This window comes from Spodoptera frugiperda, chromosome 16 (genome assembly GCF_023101765.2).
Source record: "Spodoptera frugiperda isolate SF20-4 chromosome 16, AGI-APGP_CSIRO_Sfru_2.0, whole genome shotgun sequence".
NCBI lineage: Eukaryota > Metazoa > Arthropoda > Insecta > Lepidoptera > Noctuidae > Spodoptera > Spodoptera frugiperda.
In genome coordinates this window covers 995,696-1,013,012 of record NC_064227.1, presented here as the reverse complement: position 1 = coordinate 1,013,012, position 17,317 = coordinate 995,696, and the positions used below count along the sequence as shown (strand labels likewise).

Here is a 17,317-nt window from a genome sequence, read left to right as displayed (position 1 = left end):
TACACCATTTTGAAAACTGAAAGGCATACTGCAGTTTCATACTTATAAACGTCACACACACAAGTAACTCTCACTACACCTATCTTGTGTTTGGAAAACTATGGTTCTAATTAATATTGAACTTTGAACATAGATGGCGTTAAAGTATATTATTATGTTTTGTTACAAATATAATCCGCTAGCATTACACCTATGATTATATCTACAACATATACATGGAGTTATTAAATATACTTTCAGAAACTCTTTCTTTCGTCCCATTGGATAAATTGATACTACAGTTCCAGTCTTATACGCAGGAATTGAACCCAAGACTACAGTAGTAACCTCGTATTCAGATTAACTAGAAGACCTACAATGTAATCTTCAGATTTCTTGAAGTAAAGTATTACTGGTAATTTCCATCCTGAATTTACAAAAGTCACTAGTTGGTTATCATCAGACCTACAGATGGGGCCTAGTAGGGATGATGCCCGATGCGGAGCTGCGGACAACATAACAGGTTACCGGGGTTCGGTCCGGCTCGAAGAACAAGAGTAGGAAAGGTTGTGTTTAGTCAGTAAAAGTCTAGCTAAAAACTCCTTCTCGCCTTGGATGAGGCGCCTTGTCAAGGTACTGCCAAAGAAGAAGAAGAAGAAAAAGAAAGAGCTCTCGGTTTTGAGATTCCCAAGCTTAAGCTTATTTTTTTCAGATTTTCGAATATTCTAAGCAATGGCAACTCACAGCTTGAAACTATACTCTGAATTGGTGTAAACCATCCACGCCGTACCTAATAATAGGCTGACTCTATTTTACATGAGGTTCGCAACATAACTTGTGTTAAAATTGCTTTGCTTTACCCCTTCAGGCATAAAAGAAAGTAATTGTGTATAAGTATGTTCAAGGGTAAAAATAAGACACATATATTTTGTAAAATGTACATATAATCTTACATATAATCACGAACTATTTACATCGGAAAGCGCACTATTATGTACTATACATACACAAAAATATTACATTTTTGCATTTCACTCGATTGTATCAAACTTGTATTTTAAGTACAGATTACGCAAAAATCTTACGGACAGCCAAAGAACTGAAAATTTCATAAAAGTCAAAAATAATGTCCTGTACTGAATTTTTTGTGCGCAATTTCTTAGATACATATTTTTATGTTTTTCACTTAATATTATTAGAAAAAATTTAAAGAAAAATTCATATGGAATGTCAATGGATTACATGGAATTAAAAAGATTATAAAAAAGTTATTATGGAATGTTTAAGAGGTTATTAATAGATACAGTGAAACCTATTAAGTGAGACATAAACGGACCTGCAATGATGATAGATCAAAACAACGAATACCAAGTAAAGCGGATTATTTTCCCACTAATAGAGGTAATACAGTGCCAATATATTGGGACCTCAGTATGAGGTCCAGTTGTTTCCCACTTATCCAGGTCCCACTTAACCAAGTTTCACTGTATAATACAGTTCATACAATTTTGTGTTCGACTAGTCGATTAAACCAATTATTGATCAATACAAACTTAAATATGACTAGAAAAAACATTGGTTATGTAAGGAAAAAAACTTAAAACATCTTAAGACATACTAAATTAACTAAAAATCACGGTTTACTCACGTACATTAACGGAAAAGATCAACGTCGCCACGTCTGCGCACGCTGCTGATGATGAAGAGTCCTTTTGTGACTCGAAACTAATAGAGCTTTTCTCCATTACTGTACGTGAGTAAACCGTGATTTTTAGTTAATAATTAAAATAACCCAAGAATGGAAATAACCTTACTGTGTTTCTATTTAAATTATTATAGGAATTAAGCTTTGTATCTGACTAGATACAATTTAAAATTAAGTTGTTTAAAAGGGTTTAATAAACAGTCAAAAAAATTACTTGTGTCTAAGTTAATTTTCAAAAACGAGGATGGACCTTTCCTCTATATTTCCATTCATAAATTATTTTGTTCACATTGCACTGTATTATATTATGTTGCAATATTTAACTTTTACAATACGTATACGTGTTCCAGAGAGGTATATTAGTCAAATGAAAACAGAATTAATTTAATGATCTAATCTACAAGTCTTAAAAATGGGATACCCTATATTAAATATTGTCTTAAATGACTTTACATGCTGCCTGCAAAATAAGGTAAGACTAGATAGATTAAATTTGCAAAAAAACATTTTTGCTAAACTTATTCCAAAATGAAACTGGACTTTCCCATTGTATTTCATAAAAATGTATTTAAAGGTTTTTATCATTTCTCATTTTGCAACAAATAAAAAAGAGCTAAAATAAATCTTTGAGAATTATATTGCAATAGCTATTAAACCGGTGTGTCATTGCCCTTCGGCCAAATAGAAAATATCTATTTTAGGTAATTAATACTGTCATTTAACACTTTAATAAATAAATATTTCATGGTTTGTAAGGTTATTGACCATTAAGTTTTATTGGAATAGATGAAACCTGTTGTATATAAAATAAATCCAGCATTCTTTTACCATTGTTTGTTAGTTTACATAATATTATTTATGGTACATATTTAATGTCCCAAAATGACATAAATAATATAGGGACAAGATATGTTTAAACACATTTGTAATATAATAATAGGTACAATATTTTATCCGACATCTGTGTATATTTTCAATTTGAAAATGACTGTCCAGTAACAGGGCTGGATTAAATGTATTAAAAAACAATACAGTTATTGAAAAAAAACAGTTTTCTCTCGTAATAAATATCTGTTTATGTTTTAAAATTAAACTAAAAATAAAGACACACTGAAACATAAAAATGCTTGAAAATGGTACAAAAACCAGAAAATAAAATCAACTCTATTATTTATGGAAAAAAAAAACAAAAAGAATTGCACTAAACACATCTTTGGTCGTAAATGTACAGAGACTAGTCATTCAATAATAAATAAACTTTAAATTAATAAATAAATTTTACTTAAACTAAAACTAAAAATATTCGCTTTAAACTAAAAATCATCCTGTAGATGACAAGTCGATTGCACACTGCGCGAGCGACGCGAACGCTATAAAACATAGCTTTGAATAAACCAGATACAAATCATATTTAATAAATATATTGACTAGTTATACTCCTAAACAGTAACTGCATACAATAATGAGTCATATTATAATAATATTAAGATACAAATATTACATACAGGTACAAAATTCTTATAGTGACGTCGCTATGAATAGGAGGCATTTGCACAGTTTTACAACTACGAATATTGCTTGAAACGTTGTAATTTATTTACATACTTCTATATAAAAACCAATTTCTACTCGCTATAATGTTTTAACATAGAAGTTTTTTCAGATTCTTTTTTCTGTTGATTGACAAATTATTTTCTTTTCTTCTGATAGTATAATCCACTTCTTAATGGACGGTCCATATTTAAGAGTTTGAATTTATGCAAAACTATTTAAAATATCTGTCACGATAATTTTCAAACGAAATGTATTGTTTGTTTAAAATAACTTGAACTTGAATAATATACGTAACTGTTAAAATGAATAGCTAAAGTTTAAAGTGAGCTCAAAGCTCACTACAAAACAAAAACTTAAACAATTTGCTAATCAACAGAAAAGAGAATTGAACGAATTTAAAAATATATTACATAGTCAAATTCACCCATGAATAACGTCCACTTAACACCTATAAAACATTGCATTCGCTCGCTCAGTGCATCCAACAATTTGTTCCAAGCATTATTATTTTTTTAATAACCTACATTTTGCACAAATCAGACTAGACTTATAATGAAGCAGTTCTTAAATAAATACCGTTTTTATACCTAAAGTTAATAACTAGATAATATCACGCACAAAGTTGCTTTCGAAATTTTTTAATCAGCCGTTGTAAAATTAAATGGAATGGTTATGAAATCGTGACTAGTTGGTTTACGTTACATGATTTTAATTAACTAAATAGATACATTTTGCATTATACTATTGCAAAACTTGGCATTTTCAGCTACTTGAGGAGTCCAGTGAAGTTGTTGATAAGCAAAGTCGCTTTGGCAGAAATCGATCTGAATACTTGAATATAATCATTTTAAACCTATTAAGGTAACTCCTGATAATTGAATCATCAATCTCAGTAACTTTCATTTTTTATTACCACTGAGAGTTATCAAAAATAAAAATAAAAAAATTAAGTAGAAACTTGTATGCATTTTCTACTTCAAAATTTTGTTATTCATACACATAAATATCAAAAAACATTTAGTGTGCACAATCCTTATATTACTTTTAATTTAGTGATGGCATTTTTTTCAAAAATATCGATAATGTGTGCTCAAAGATTAGTAGGTAGTTACTTAAAATATGACTTTGAAATCATGTAACGTATCCCTTATTTAAACATTATTACTTCGATCCGATTTCATCGGATATTCGCTCTACATTAAAAAGATCCATTGTTTCATCGTTTACAGTTATCTAATGACAATCAACTTTGAATAGAGGCGCCATTTTGTGTAAACTGATTTATTTATACTTAATAATACTTTCTTTTAAACTTACACTTATGAAAATACAAGATAATTGCGTTTTATTGCACTAGAACGGAGCTGTGATTTTAATAATTTTGTATAGATAGGACGCCAGAATCCAAAGTGATTGTGTTATGCTAAAAAATACATATTGTCGTTCTAAAATAAAAACTAAATGTTAACTATTTTAGTTCACGTTTGACTAGAAACGTTTGATATAGAGATCAATCTGGGGCGCAACACTATTATTTGTATCGATAGACTTGTCGATAAAGTAGTGAGGAGGCTTTTACAATTTCCTGTTTCGCTTCAGTCATTCTTGTAGAAAAAACATTCCTAATTGCCTAAAAATTACTAATCGTAGCAATGACGTATTCAACTCTCCTCACACTTGACAATCGATTTCAGACAACCTTAGTTAATCGATCAGGAAATCGATTGTTTACCGACAAATCTCTCGATCATCGACACAGTGGCGCCACCCAGCGGCTAACAACTAAACTTTATCTAAAACGGCTTCGGCGTCGCACTATTCACGTAAGTTTTGACTGTACACTTTTATTTTTAACTTATTTTTGTTTAGGGCCCCGAAAATTTTATACTTGGAATAGAAAGATAGAAAATTACATTCAGATCGTAATTATAAAAGAATCTTTAAACGAACAGTTGAAAAAATATCCAATACTAAAGCCCTTCTAACGCTGATGGACATTCAATCAAATCAACAGCATTAGATTTCATAAAAGACCAAGTAGACTTACTCTTAAAACTCAACAGTACAGAACCAGACATATAAAAAAGAAAACATCAGTACTTATCCCTCTCAACAACAGAGACAGACAGTTCGGAGCCCAAAACAAGCGATTCTCATAGCACGAGAAGCTGCTGTTGGGGAAGACGGCGTCACAAAAGATGGTCATCGTGCTCATCATGGTCTTCCTCAGATTCTGCTGAATCAAGACTAGGAACCCTGTCCAGGTCATGAGGCTCACACTGCTGATCCAGGTCCGTGGTTGGCGCATCGTCATCCTTCCACTTGTCCATCGATCGTCTTCTCGCGTTCATGAAGAAATTGCCCACAGTCGTAGGCTCTAGTCCTAATTGTCTTGCTATGGTTACTTGCATTTCTTTTGATGGTCTTTTTGTTTCCTGAAATGGTTTGGGTTTTGGGATTAGAATTAGGTATTTAATGTTAATTGTATTACTGTCCACTGCTAAACTTAGGCCACCCCTAATGACTTTTAGATAGGCCGGTTGGAAGCGACCTGCAACCAGCGGCTCCCTGCGAACTTAATCAGGCCTATGTTCAGCAGTGGACGTCTTATGGCTGATATGATGATGTTGATGATAATGATATTACTGTCAAGTGTATTATGAACTGGACACAAAAAAATACTTTGTAGAGCTAGGTATGATAACGTCTGAGAAGACTGGGTCCTAGCCATACAAATTCCTGATAGACCATGGGTTGCAATACCATAAAACATGATATGCTTAAAACATAACACAGTTCCACCTTCTTTATTCACGTCTGATGCTTCAGCTTTACCAGGATTGATATTGAATTTAACTAAATAATCATCATTCTATTACCATCATCTGCTTTTAAGTTAAATAAATTATATTCACCTTAAAAATAGCCTGTAGAGTACGCCGCTGGAGGTCTGTGAAAACCAAACGCGGTTTCTTCGGGGAAGGCATATCCGAACCCAAATCCTCCTTGCGCTTGCAGCCTGCAACCAAAACGCTACATTATTGAATCTGCTCGTAGGGCCCCGCGTGAGTTCTGACATTTCTGTTTCATTTCGAAAACATTTAACGCCAATTATTTTGGGATTATTGGTGGCACTGTTTGAAAGTTTAAATGTTATTATTCTGCCAGCAAATTTTCAATAAGAATCCAAGTTTAGATAACACAACAAAGTATTAAAACAATGAACTCGTCTCAATCAAATATGGAACAACAACACCTTGAAATTATATTCTTATTCTTATTGATAATGGATCTTAGAATAAATAAAGCAACAATTTTGACAAGAAACGAAACAAAAACATCCACAACTCTAGCTTGGCCCCCAAAATACAGCACGAATTGTCTAGAAACAGGTACGTACATATGCGGCTGTCTCCTGCAGTTGAGTGAAAAGAAATAAATGGATCTTAATATTGATATTACTTAGTTCACAACAACTTATTTTAAAACTAAAACTATCAACCTTATTCTTATAGATATAGCTCTTAATTTCAAATATCACCACAATGATGATAATGATCTTAAAGCCATACTATGGGACATAACTTTAGACTTCATGATACCATTAAGTACTTTTAGAATCAAAAAACCCAATAACACCTTACTAGACTCAAGAATCGAACTTGAGATGTCATCATATTCATTTGAACTATGAGATGATGTAGGGTCTGAGAGGAAGCCGTGAAAATGTAGCCATTTTGGAAAGAAATTGCTGTCCAAGACTTATTTGGTCTTGTCTCCTGGGGTGGCTCTGGGGTGACTTAACATTCCCAAGAGTACCACCACTATGGCTTCAGATTTTTAGGAATAAGAGGGTAAATCTTTCCACGTAGCAACCTTCTACGACCCTCATTTTAAAGGTTCCAATACAGGGAACTCTCTTTTATATTAATCTTCCATTAAGAACATTTTTGGGAATCTTTCTCATCAACCGAAATAGAACTTAAAATCTATGAATGATAATGACTATTTTAGAGTGTATTAAGCTTAATTACTTAGGCAATTTCGTTAATGTAAATGAATAAGATACCCAAGGTCTGTTTCTTTCTCTCTGATTTAAATACTAAGCCTTAAATATTAAATAAGCAATGATAAATAATTCTCGCCTTTAGTGGTGTTAGGATAAGGTTCAAGATACTCACTGCCTCTCTGTGGGATCTGGGCCGCTGTAACAACAAAAAATATAACAATTTTAGTTATTTTGTATCAAAAGAGAAAATTTCTTCTTCGAGGACTTGTCTATTCGCGCTTGACGGTTTTCTATCAAGCTCTTTGTCTATACACAACAAACATGCTTCTAAACATAGATGGCTAAATTTTAAAGCTTCTACAAAAATACCACTATTTTCATCTATAATATCAAACACTGAATCTTCATCTATTTCTTTTTTAATTACTTTAATTTGTGTTATTTCGTGGTATATTTGTAAAAACTTATAAATAGCTTCACGTTTATTAAAGATGAGAGTAACACCAGCTATAAAAATGGATCTAACATTGAGTTAGTTACATTTGGCTATTGGCGCCCAACATGGGACCTGTCGATTTTTGTAGATTCAATTTTATTAGCGTGGAAATACGGTTCAATTTGTTAGTTTTGATTTAAAACTGAAGTAGTACTGTATTTTATGTGTCTTATACTTCCACACTAATAAAATAAAACCTATATTTCCGTGTATTTATACATTTATATATATTTCTATTAAATCTAACGTTGACATGCTGGAATTATATAGTCTCTCGTAATTTTAACAAAGCACCATACATTAAATCATTATCATTCTTTAACACTCTAATATTTCTAACGTTACATCTATCTCGTGTACAAATTCCAACATATCGAGAGTATTCTAAACACCAAACGTATTATATAAAAACGCATACCTGGCGACAATGTAAACAACATTAACAAAGGGTTCTGAAATCTCGCAGGCACCTATAAAATCATATAATAAAGAACTATTGCAGCCCGGGCGCAGGGAGAAACAAAAAGGGAGGGATCAGGGCGCGGTAGCAGTCTAACATTCATCTTGGCCTCTTTAAGCTAACAAAATAACACTTACCTACAGCTAAAAATAATGTTTCAAAAAACATTATCTAAATAAACAATCATTAGGCAGTATCGATACCACAAAAGCCAAACAAAACTAAAGCCCGGGAAAGGATACTGCCTATTCAGAAAAAAATAACATCTATGAGCAAAATCTCTATACATTTTACACATTTGATCGACAGAACAAAAATATCCATTCATTTAACCTCTCAGTCTAAGTTGACTTGTCACAAAGATGTCTGCGAATCAAAATTATCATTAGTGTTTCTATAATTATTATTATATTATAATGTGTTGTGTTTTACCTTTGCGACAAGCTATTTACACGTTATAATACCTATGAGAAACCAAGTCCACTGCTACGCAGCCACGAGTGGAGGACGGAGGGGAGAGGTTAAGGGAGGGAGGAATTAGAATCCATTTTGAACAGCAATTAAAAGATGAGAGCGCAATGGATGATCCCAGAAGTGATGATGACGATGGTAGAGAACCATGTAAACCAAAAGATGAGACAATGAGTAAAGCGAGCGATTCAGCAGATGATTGCTTTAAAAATGAGACCCACAATAAAATGAGTAAGAGAGATGAAGAATCCCAAGGATAGAAGAGAGAAGGTGATAGGAAGATGATGGAATCCAGGATCGAAATCAAGATGTGGGGCGGACTCACAAGCAAGAAACGTCCCCAGCTGGTTCGTAGGGTGCGTCCCAGTGGGGCGAAGGCCCAGGGTACATTGTGGAGCCCTGGGGCGCGGGTGGAGCACCCTGGTACTCCCGAGGCTGGCAGTAAGGTTGTTGAGGCATGTTGTTTACATTGTCGCCTTTTATCGTTTGATGCTGATTTGGCGTATCTGTAAAATTAAAGTGATTTAATTTTGGTAACTGAATGTGTTTTTTTGAAAATTAGGATTCTAATTCTTAACTCCAATTATTATTTGGAAGTGTAATTTACTTTTGATTGGTTTTATATAAACTACTTTGTTATCGATCTGCTCTTGTAATTGTTTCTCTGAAACGGATATTTTTCTCCGAAATTATTTTTGGACTTTCGAGAACCTTGAAACGTATTCTGAGAAAGGTTATTAAAGGAAATATGGTCGACAAGAGAATTGTCGGAGTATTATAAATAGTATCAGAATAATCGTGTTGCAAAAAGTTTAGGAATGAACACGTATAAAAGGAATAGAAGAAATAACTTCTAAAGCCGAAATGACTAATAAAAATGAAGGGTGACTAACCTATCCAATTTCAGCGCAATAAATCTCCCCAACCGATATAGGATTACAAGCAACATTGACTAATATTTAGTTTATGGATTTACATTCAAGGTTTTCAAAGGCCATGAGATTTAGAATACCTATCTATTAAACTACCCAAATCTAGAAAGTGACATTCCCAATTTAGGCTCTATTTTGACCTCATTTTCCCAGATTCTTTGAGCATATCGAGAGGTCAAAAGACCCTGAACCACGTGTCCCAATAAATCTGGTACCCCAAGTCCAATAAATAAAATATACCATAAAAACCCCAGCCGTATATCAAAGGTAAAATGTCCAAGAAACCCCATATAGGTACGTATAACTGAACCGGCGGCGGGTGTGCGGAGGGGAGGGATGGATCGATAAAGAGGGTGGTCTGACGTCACAGGGGGAGGGGTAACCAACATCGCATCGCCTCGTTTGCAGTACTACCTTTTTCGAGGCTTTTTGAAGTTCTTCAGGATAACTGATGGTGTCTACCAGGGTTAGGGCATTTATTGGCCTCCTGTCGTAAATTGGATGAAGCAGGAAAACATTATCGGATAAAATTGGGGTTTCTAAAAGAGCAATAGCCTAAAATAATATGGTCACACTTCCACGTGGTTTGTTGCTAACCTAAAATTTGGGAACGTGTTTTTGTTGGTTCTTTTTATATTTTTGTATTTTGTTATATCTTTTATGTTAATGCCTCGTGCGTACATATGTGAAGGTGGACTTAATGCCGTAACTCTTAAGTGTACAAAATGTTCTAAAGGTTATTCCTTTACTGTAGTGAAAAATAATATCATCAACAACAAAAACAATATAATGAATAGGTTAAGGTCAAAATCAAACGCATTTAATTTAAATTAAATCATAAATAGTACTTTTGAAACGTCAACAACTAAAGAAATAAAATAATCTGTCAGGTTTCATTTTAACATCGTGTACATTTATAGTTCGATACCTCGTCTCGGCAATCACTCTTGCAACCACTTATTCAAGTAATAACCAACCATCTATAAACCGAACCACGGGGGTAAACAGAACTTAAAACTTTTATACTACTTACAGTAGCTACAAAACCTAGTTCTTTTAATTCATCTAGTTATACTTGTTCACCTACACTTTTTTGGATATCTCCAAAGAGATCCATATAAAATTTTAAGGTATCCTTAATAAGTTTTACTACTCCAATTTTATTTAAAGGACTATTTTCTCACTCAAAAATCTACTCCCGATCAAAATGGAATCCAGAAAACCATAATAGATCACCAAACAAATATTATACTCACACTCTATCATATCTCTCATAATTTTAATTAAAGACAGATTTAAGATTCTACATCCTAATAACATTGGCACATCACTTCCAAATCCTTTCCTAAAGAGTTGATATCCATTGAAAATCTTTAATTATGAACATGAAACCAAGACGTAATATAACCTTCAATGTATACTAAATACTAATTTCTCACTGAGTAAATAACATGAATGTCATATTTTAATATCTCCTACGCATTGGATCATCGTCTGTTTGTTTATACATAATACCGCGTTAAATATGAGAGATATAAGTATTAAATATGTCTACTTTATTTTAATTTATTTAAGTGTGGGAAAGCCATGGTTCGGCACGAATGGGCCAGCTCGACCAGCGTGATACCACGGCCACACAGAAAACTGACGAGATACAACACTTGCGTTGTGTTTCGTTGTGTGAGTGAAGTCACCGGAGGCCCAATTACCCCTTCCCAATCCTCGATTCCCCAACAACCCTTAAATTTCTAACCCCCAAAAGGTCGGCAACGCACTTGTAACGATAATCACACACCGATAAATAATAGCAAATTTTCTGCTGCGTGTTCGTTGAATTAACGAAGGTTATGACGAAACTGCAAAAATATCACCCAAATATCTGACAAAAGACATAAATATTCTCAACGCTATAATAAAAGAAAATGGTACTCTTATGACGTCAGACGTCGAGTGTACATATAACATAGAAGTCAACATAGGAAATGACGAAGTTTCTCCCTACCACAATAATAATATTCTTTCCTCGACTGAACTTACGCGATCACTATGAGATCACTTACTGTAATCTTATCGCAGACTAAGTCTGTCATTCACAATATTTCTTTGGGTTTTTTAAGGTGGAAAATCATCCAATGACTACTCGCGCCTTAGGCGACGCGAGAGAGGAGTGTCAGACTCTTACTGACTAAAAACCACCGCGTTCCTACTCCTGGTATTTGTGCCGGAGCACAACACAAGGTACAGATACAGTAAAGCCAAGTAGTTAGCAATCAGTGTTGATCTCTCGACTTATACGGCCAAACACAACACAAGCATTATTTCACGCCGGCCTTTAAGAACTTTAGTATCACGCAGATAGCACGCACTATCAAATTATCAGTCAGTCTTTTCATGCATTCTCGTCTGTTATAATTTGGCCCTTCTTTAATATACCGCCAATCTGGTCAAACCACCCAATAGAAAAAAACACTAAATTTAATAATCCCTCATTAAAATAATTATGCGAGCTAACTACCCTGCATCACATTAAAATCCTGACAAGAAAACTACCCTCATTATTATATGAATGGTGCCCATCCATCATAACTAGTGAACCACGCAACTTACAAAGAAGCATTATATACATTGCTGCTTTACTGTACCTATTTTCCTACGACTCACAAAAGTAAAACGCAATGGTTGCTGAACGTTCCTGACGGCCGCGTGTCGACGACACGTACAACCAAATTGAGTAGGGTAACCATGAATAATGTATGTACTTTTAGGAAAAATTGAAAAATAGGATTTCTCAAGCCATTCACATGTATACCTTTATACTCAGAAGACTGAATAATTATTGAATAACTTAAAAAAAATATACTATATCAAATAATAAACGAATTCTTTTACCACTTTCATTGATTTTCAAAACATCTTGTGCTTTTAAAACTCTGAACCTACATTGAAAAAACTCAAAGATGTCATTAAAGTTTAAAAAAATATATAGAAATTTCTGTGAAACTAAATAACACAATAAACATTCATATTCCGAAAAAAAACGACTTAAAAATAATAATAATATTTAAGCAGCAGACAGAATATTAACCACGCATGTATATTGTACAATAAAGTCCAAAGTTTGAATAAATTAGTACCGCACCGCCCGAAACTATAAATCCCTTCGAACAAGGGTAACGCACCCCATAGCTACGTCACACATCGACCGTGCATTCATTATGGGGGGATCGATGGACGCAGCTGACGTTTTCCTCGCTGTTTTACATTTTTAATGATCGATAAAATAAATTGTACATTATTACGTGCAAAGACGAAAGACCCTACAGTATTGAATTTTTCTACTACTAAACAATTACCGGCCTGTCATTCTACGTGGAGGACTAAAGGGGAAGCCTTTACTTTACATCTTCCGGCTGATAATGATTTGCTCAACAATGATGATGATGATAAAACATTTGATCGTCAACACTATGGAAAAATAAAGATAAAAAGTGTATTTGCCTAAAGAAAACAATTTTCCAAACAGCTTCTCCTAAGTTTTAAATCGAAAAATTGCACTAAAAAAACCCAAAAGTAATAATCCTGTATCATTATTCAAACCATCATTGAATTAATCACGCCAACATAAAACATCATCCATTCAACCACACTTATCTTCACCAAGACATAAAGACAATCCCGCTTTAAAGAATCGCGTGGCTACACGAACTAGTGACGTGCCGCATCGACCGCGCGGTTGACCCAACGCATCGATTGTACGAATCGATGGACGCAGCTGACGCGGCCGGTGTTTGTAAACTCTATGCGTTTTGTCGATAACTTGTGTCACATCATTGGTTTGTACGCTACGATACTCTAGCGTCTTGTCGTGAAAAACTGCTATCAGTTTTTGTTTGTAGTACGTTTAGAGTATTTGTGTGAACTTTCGTACTATGTATGTGGAGTTTTCCAACGATTTATTTGTTAGTTTTCCTATATTTTCCCAGAAGCTACTACAGGTTTTAAATTGTGTTGAATTTTGTAATGGAAGCTTCTTGTAGTTGGTCTTTAGAGTTCAAACCATGACCTGGATTAACTTATTTAAAGATATTTGTTTTGTTTCGTAGATACAGGTGTAGATAATTCTTGATTAATGACTATCGAACGACTACGGAATCGAAACTTATACATAAGTTAATTTTTATGATATAAGTCGGTAAACGAGCAGTAGGACCTGATGGTAAGCAATTGCCGCAGCCCATGGTCACCTATAACACCACAGGCGTTACGAGTGCGTTGCCGACCTTTTGGGTGTTACGAATTTAAGAGCTGTTGAGGTATCGGGAATTGGGAAGATTGGAAATATTGCAATTTTGTTGAAATAGGATAATAAAGATAGATAGGCTACCTTTTGCTAACGTAAACTAGTGTAGCCAAACTAGGAACATGTATTAAACTAGCTGCGTGCCCTGGCTTTGCTTGAGTACTATTCTCCGAAATAAATGCTTGGAACTTTACATTTAGCTTTGTAAGACACAAAGTAGGGTAAACCTTGGATTAGGGAGTCACTAAAGAAGGGCAATAAGGGTCGTTTGGGAGAGGTCCTAAAGTCCTATTCTCTCGACAGCCATAAAACTTGGGGATACTATAAAATACTGTTCGTCTATTGGCTACTGCCGACTACGATCTTCTATGTATTTCTTTCTTTCATAATGTTTTTTGCTAAGATTGAAGATTTTCAAAGCATCAATGAGGTTGATGTAAAAGTTTACCTATAGCACATTAAGTGAAATATTGTGTTTGGGTGTTTGTTCGTCAATCACGCTGAAACTACTGAACGGATTTTAATGAAACTTGGTATACAGACAGGATATGAGGTGATTTGGGTGATAGGATACTTTTTATTACAGGGGAACGCAGGAGAAGCCACTGGCAGAAGCTAGTAGTTTAAAAATAGTTCTATGTTAAAGCTGTTCGTTAAAATCCGCTAGCGCTAGTCACTTTGGCCCCAAAGTTGTTTAATGTATTAAATAAGCATGGGTAAATTTGTATACTAAACCAGTGCTAAACTTTTCAAAGTATGATTCATTTACAGGTAAAAATTAAGTTACAGGAAAAACCCCATGTTTACCTCTTCCAACCCACGAAATTAAAAATAGTATTGTATTGCGAAACTTTTTTTAGCCAGGAAAATATACTTTTCAATTGGGAACTTGAGACATTACAAAAAAATTTAGCTTTTGAATAAATAAAAAACAAGAGCAGAGTATCCATCATAATTATTATCTGCCTGCCGCAATGCCTAAATTAAAACCTAGCCTGAAATAACAATTCTAGACCAAACCGTCTAGTCTAGACTGAGACAAATCTAGCTTTTGTCAGACCAAAATTTAATCAACAGCTTATTGTTTTCAAAGCTAAACAATTTTTAAGGAATTTTACTAGGTTTTAATAAAAAAATGAGCAGAATTATTTTTACTCTATAGTGTTTTCTAACACTTAAATAAAGAGTACATAATTCCCCCTATCTTATTGGCAGCCTGGTAGCAAGTATGACTGCCGAGTGCGAGGTGCTAGGTACGTTTCCTAGGCAACATATTATATATTTTTTTGTTCAATTATAAACCTTATAAAAAATGTATATTAAGACGATTTTGACTTAGACGAGGTTCAGATTGCTGCTTGATAATGGTTGCTCATTATTACAATGAGACTTGTAGTAGCGTCAGGTGTGTTACCTCTGCCCACCCCCTTTTCAGATCACAGTTTGTAACCCTATTATGAAGTTAGCCTGAGATTTGAACCCTAAAATTCGCACTAAACAGGGGTTCTTTTAACCACTATAGTTAAATTGCTTGTATGAGAAAGTTAGCGTTATTTATGTTGAATACATAAAGGTTTTATACACAAACATAAACCTAGAAATAATGGATGTATGTGGATATATTTATAAAACGAAATCCACGTGATAATCCGGGTCAGGTCGCATTATGCAAATATAGGCTGAGTGGGAACGCTTCACTCTACTCGGATTTATAGCACCATTTAGATTTTAAAGCATCAGTGTAGGAGTTATAATATAACCTTAAAATAGGTTTAAAATGAGGCTTCGGTGAGGCGAGGCTTAAGTATTGTGTAGACTGAAAGACAAAAAAAAATTGTAAGCACGTGGTTTCCCAAAACCTAATAAGAATCTGCTTTAACTGCGCATTTTTAAGTGAACTTGATGCTGTTGTAGTTAGTGGTAGTATTATAGTGTAAGGGACTCCTATAGGATGATAAACAACATCTGCTCAACTCACCTGTAGAAAAGAAACAATAAAAACAACAAACATACACATCTAGCTCCCACTACAGACATCGACCATGCAGCACGTACCTGCGAGCCTCAGCGCCGACATCCTCTGGAACTCCGGCTCCTGAAGCCATTTCCACATCCTCCTAAACGTCTCCCTCCCAGACTTGAGCTTCGACCAAGGCTTCGGGTTCCTCAGCAGGTCACTCAGCGTCCCCTGCGACCTACACAGCACCCTCTGAGCAAATATCGCCTGAGGGATCGAGTACCTCTTCAATTCCCCACTTATCCTCTGAGCTAATTCTTTTGTATTTATTTCTTCTGTGTCTGTCTGAGCTTGTTGCTGTTGTTGCGCTTGCTGCTCCTCCCGGGCAAGCAACGCCGCGTTCAAGTCCAGCCCCGGACTCGGTAATGGCGGCGTGGGGGATCGCCTTTCGAATGAGTTCGGCGATGCACTCCGCCTGCTGTACGCGGACTGTGGCGACAGAGGCTCATTGTACGCAGTCGGTGATAGGGACGCGTACGACTGCTGCTGCTGTATTACTGTGAACGTGCCCCCGGCGTGGTACGCGAACTTGTCCGAGACGGTGCTGATCGGCGGCAGCGGGAGCAGAGGGGTGAGCGTCGCGTACGAGGCTGGCTCGAGCCCCGGCGGGGTCAGGCGCCCGTTCACTGCGGACAGAGGGTGGAACGCCGCGTCCCCGTCGGGCAGCAGGTCCGCGGGCGACAGTCTGGGCGGCGAGGCGTTGCTCGGGGCGACTATAACCGTGAGTGGAGCGCGATCGCGCGCTCTTCCTTCGTCCATGGCGCGCGGCCGGCGGCAGCGGGGTCGCGCGGGCGACTGAAGCACGCCTGCGCGACGCACCCTACCTTCCCCCCGCCCCGCATCCTGCAAACACCCCTGTTTCTTCACCCTCGTTTCAAACAACCTATCTTTGATAGTGGAATGGGATTGTCGACCTTATGAAAAAGATGTTAAGTTGCATTTCGTTTGATTTTGGTTACTTTGTCGGGCTATCTGACGTTAGCTGTATACAATGCACCCTTAACCTACCCTGGGGCGGTGTGCGTGGGGTGTTTCTAACTGTTCGGATTGTTTGATGACCATTGCTGGTTCGTTTGTGTCTGGGGTAGAGTGGTTGGTATTGGGGCATCGATGGTTGATGTAATGGAACGTCTGTTCCTAAGTTTGGGAGTGTGGTGGTTGCGGGAGTGCCCTCGTTCGAGCATTGCTGTCACTTGGCTACTTGCTAGCCAAGCTTACCTCATGGTGGAACTTCCAAGAGGGAAATAATTAACGCTACAAAGCTTGAAATATTATTGCTGTTTCGTATTATGGAGCAAATATTGTTGCAGGGGATGGCTGGAGCATCCTGAAAGGAATGCTTACATAACATTGTAGGTTTACAATTTGCGGTTTCAGTCAGACTGGTTATTTTA

The 17,317-nt window shown here is 35.8% G+C and overlaps 1 protein-coding gene across 1 annotated transcript; it reads right to left on the bottom strand.

Moving 5' to 3' along the window:
* Window positions 1-905: 905 nt before the first annotated feature.
* LOC118280751 (hepatocyte nuclear factor 6) lies at window positions 906-16,748 on the bottom strand. Its single transcript, XM_035601112.2, has 4 exons — window positions 15,962-16,748; window positions 7,420-7,443; window positions 6,154-6,257; window positions 906-5,673 (listed from the first exon to the last, which is right to left on the bottom strand). Exons 1-4 carry the CDS (start codon window positions 16,680-16,682, stop codon window positions 5,428-5,430), a joined length of 1,095 nt encoding a protein of 364 aa, XP_035457005.1. The 5' UTR covers window positions 16,683-16,748; the 3' UTR covers window positions 906-5,427.
* Between the last annotated feature and the right edge of the window lie 569 nt (window positions 16,749-17,317).

Excerpts from the sequence above, each read along its gene's own strand:
- LOC118280751 (XM_035601112.2), bottom strand. The coding sequence starts at position 16,682 with ATGGACGAAGGAAGAGCGCGCGATCGCGCTCCACTCACGGTTATAGTC. Across the intron at positions 7,444-15,961 it reads GTCGGCGCTGAGGCTCGCAG|CGGCCCAGATCCCACAGAGA; the intron begins GTACGTGCTGCA and ends TTGTTGTTACAG. Across the intron at positions 5,674-6,153 it reads CTCTACAGGCTATTTTTAAG|GAAACAAAAAGACCATCAAA; the intron begins GTGAATATAATT and ends AAACCATTTCAG.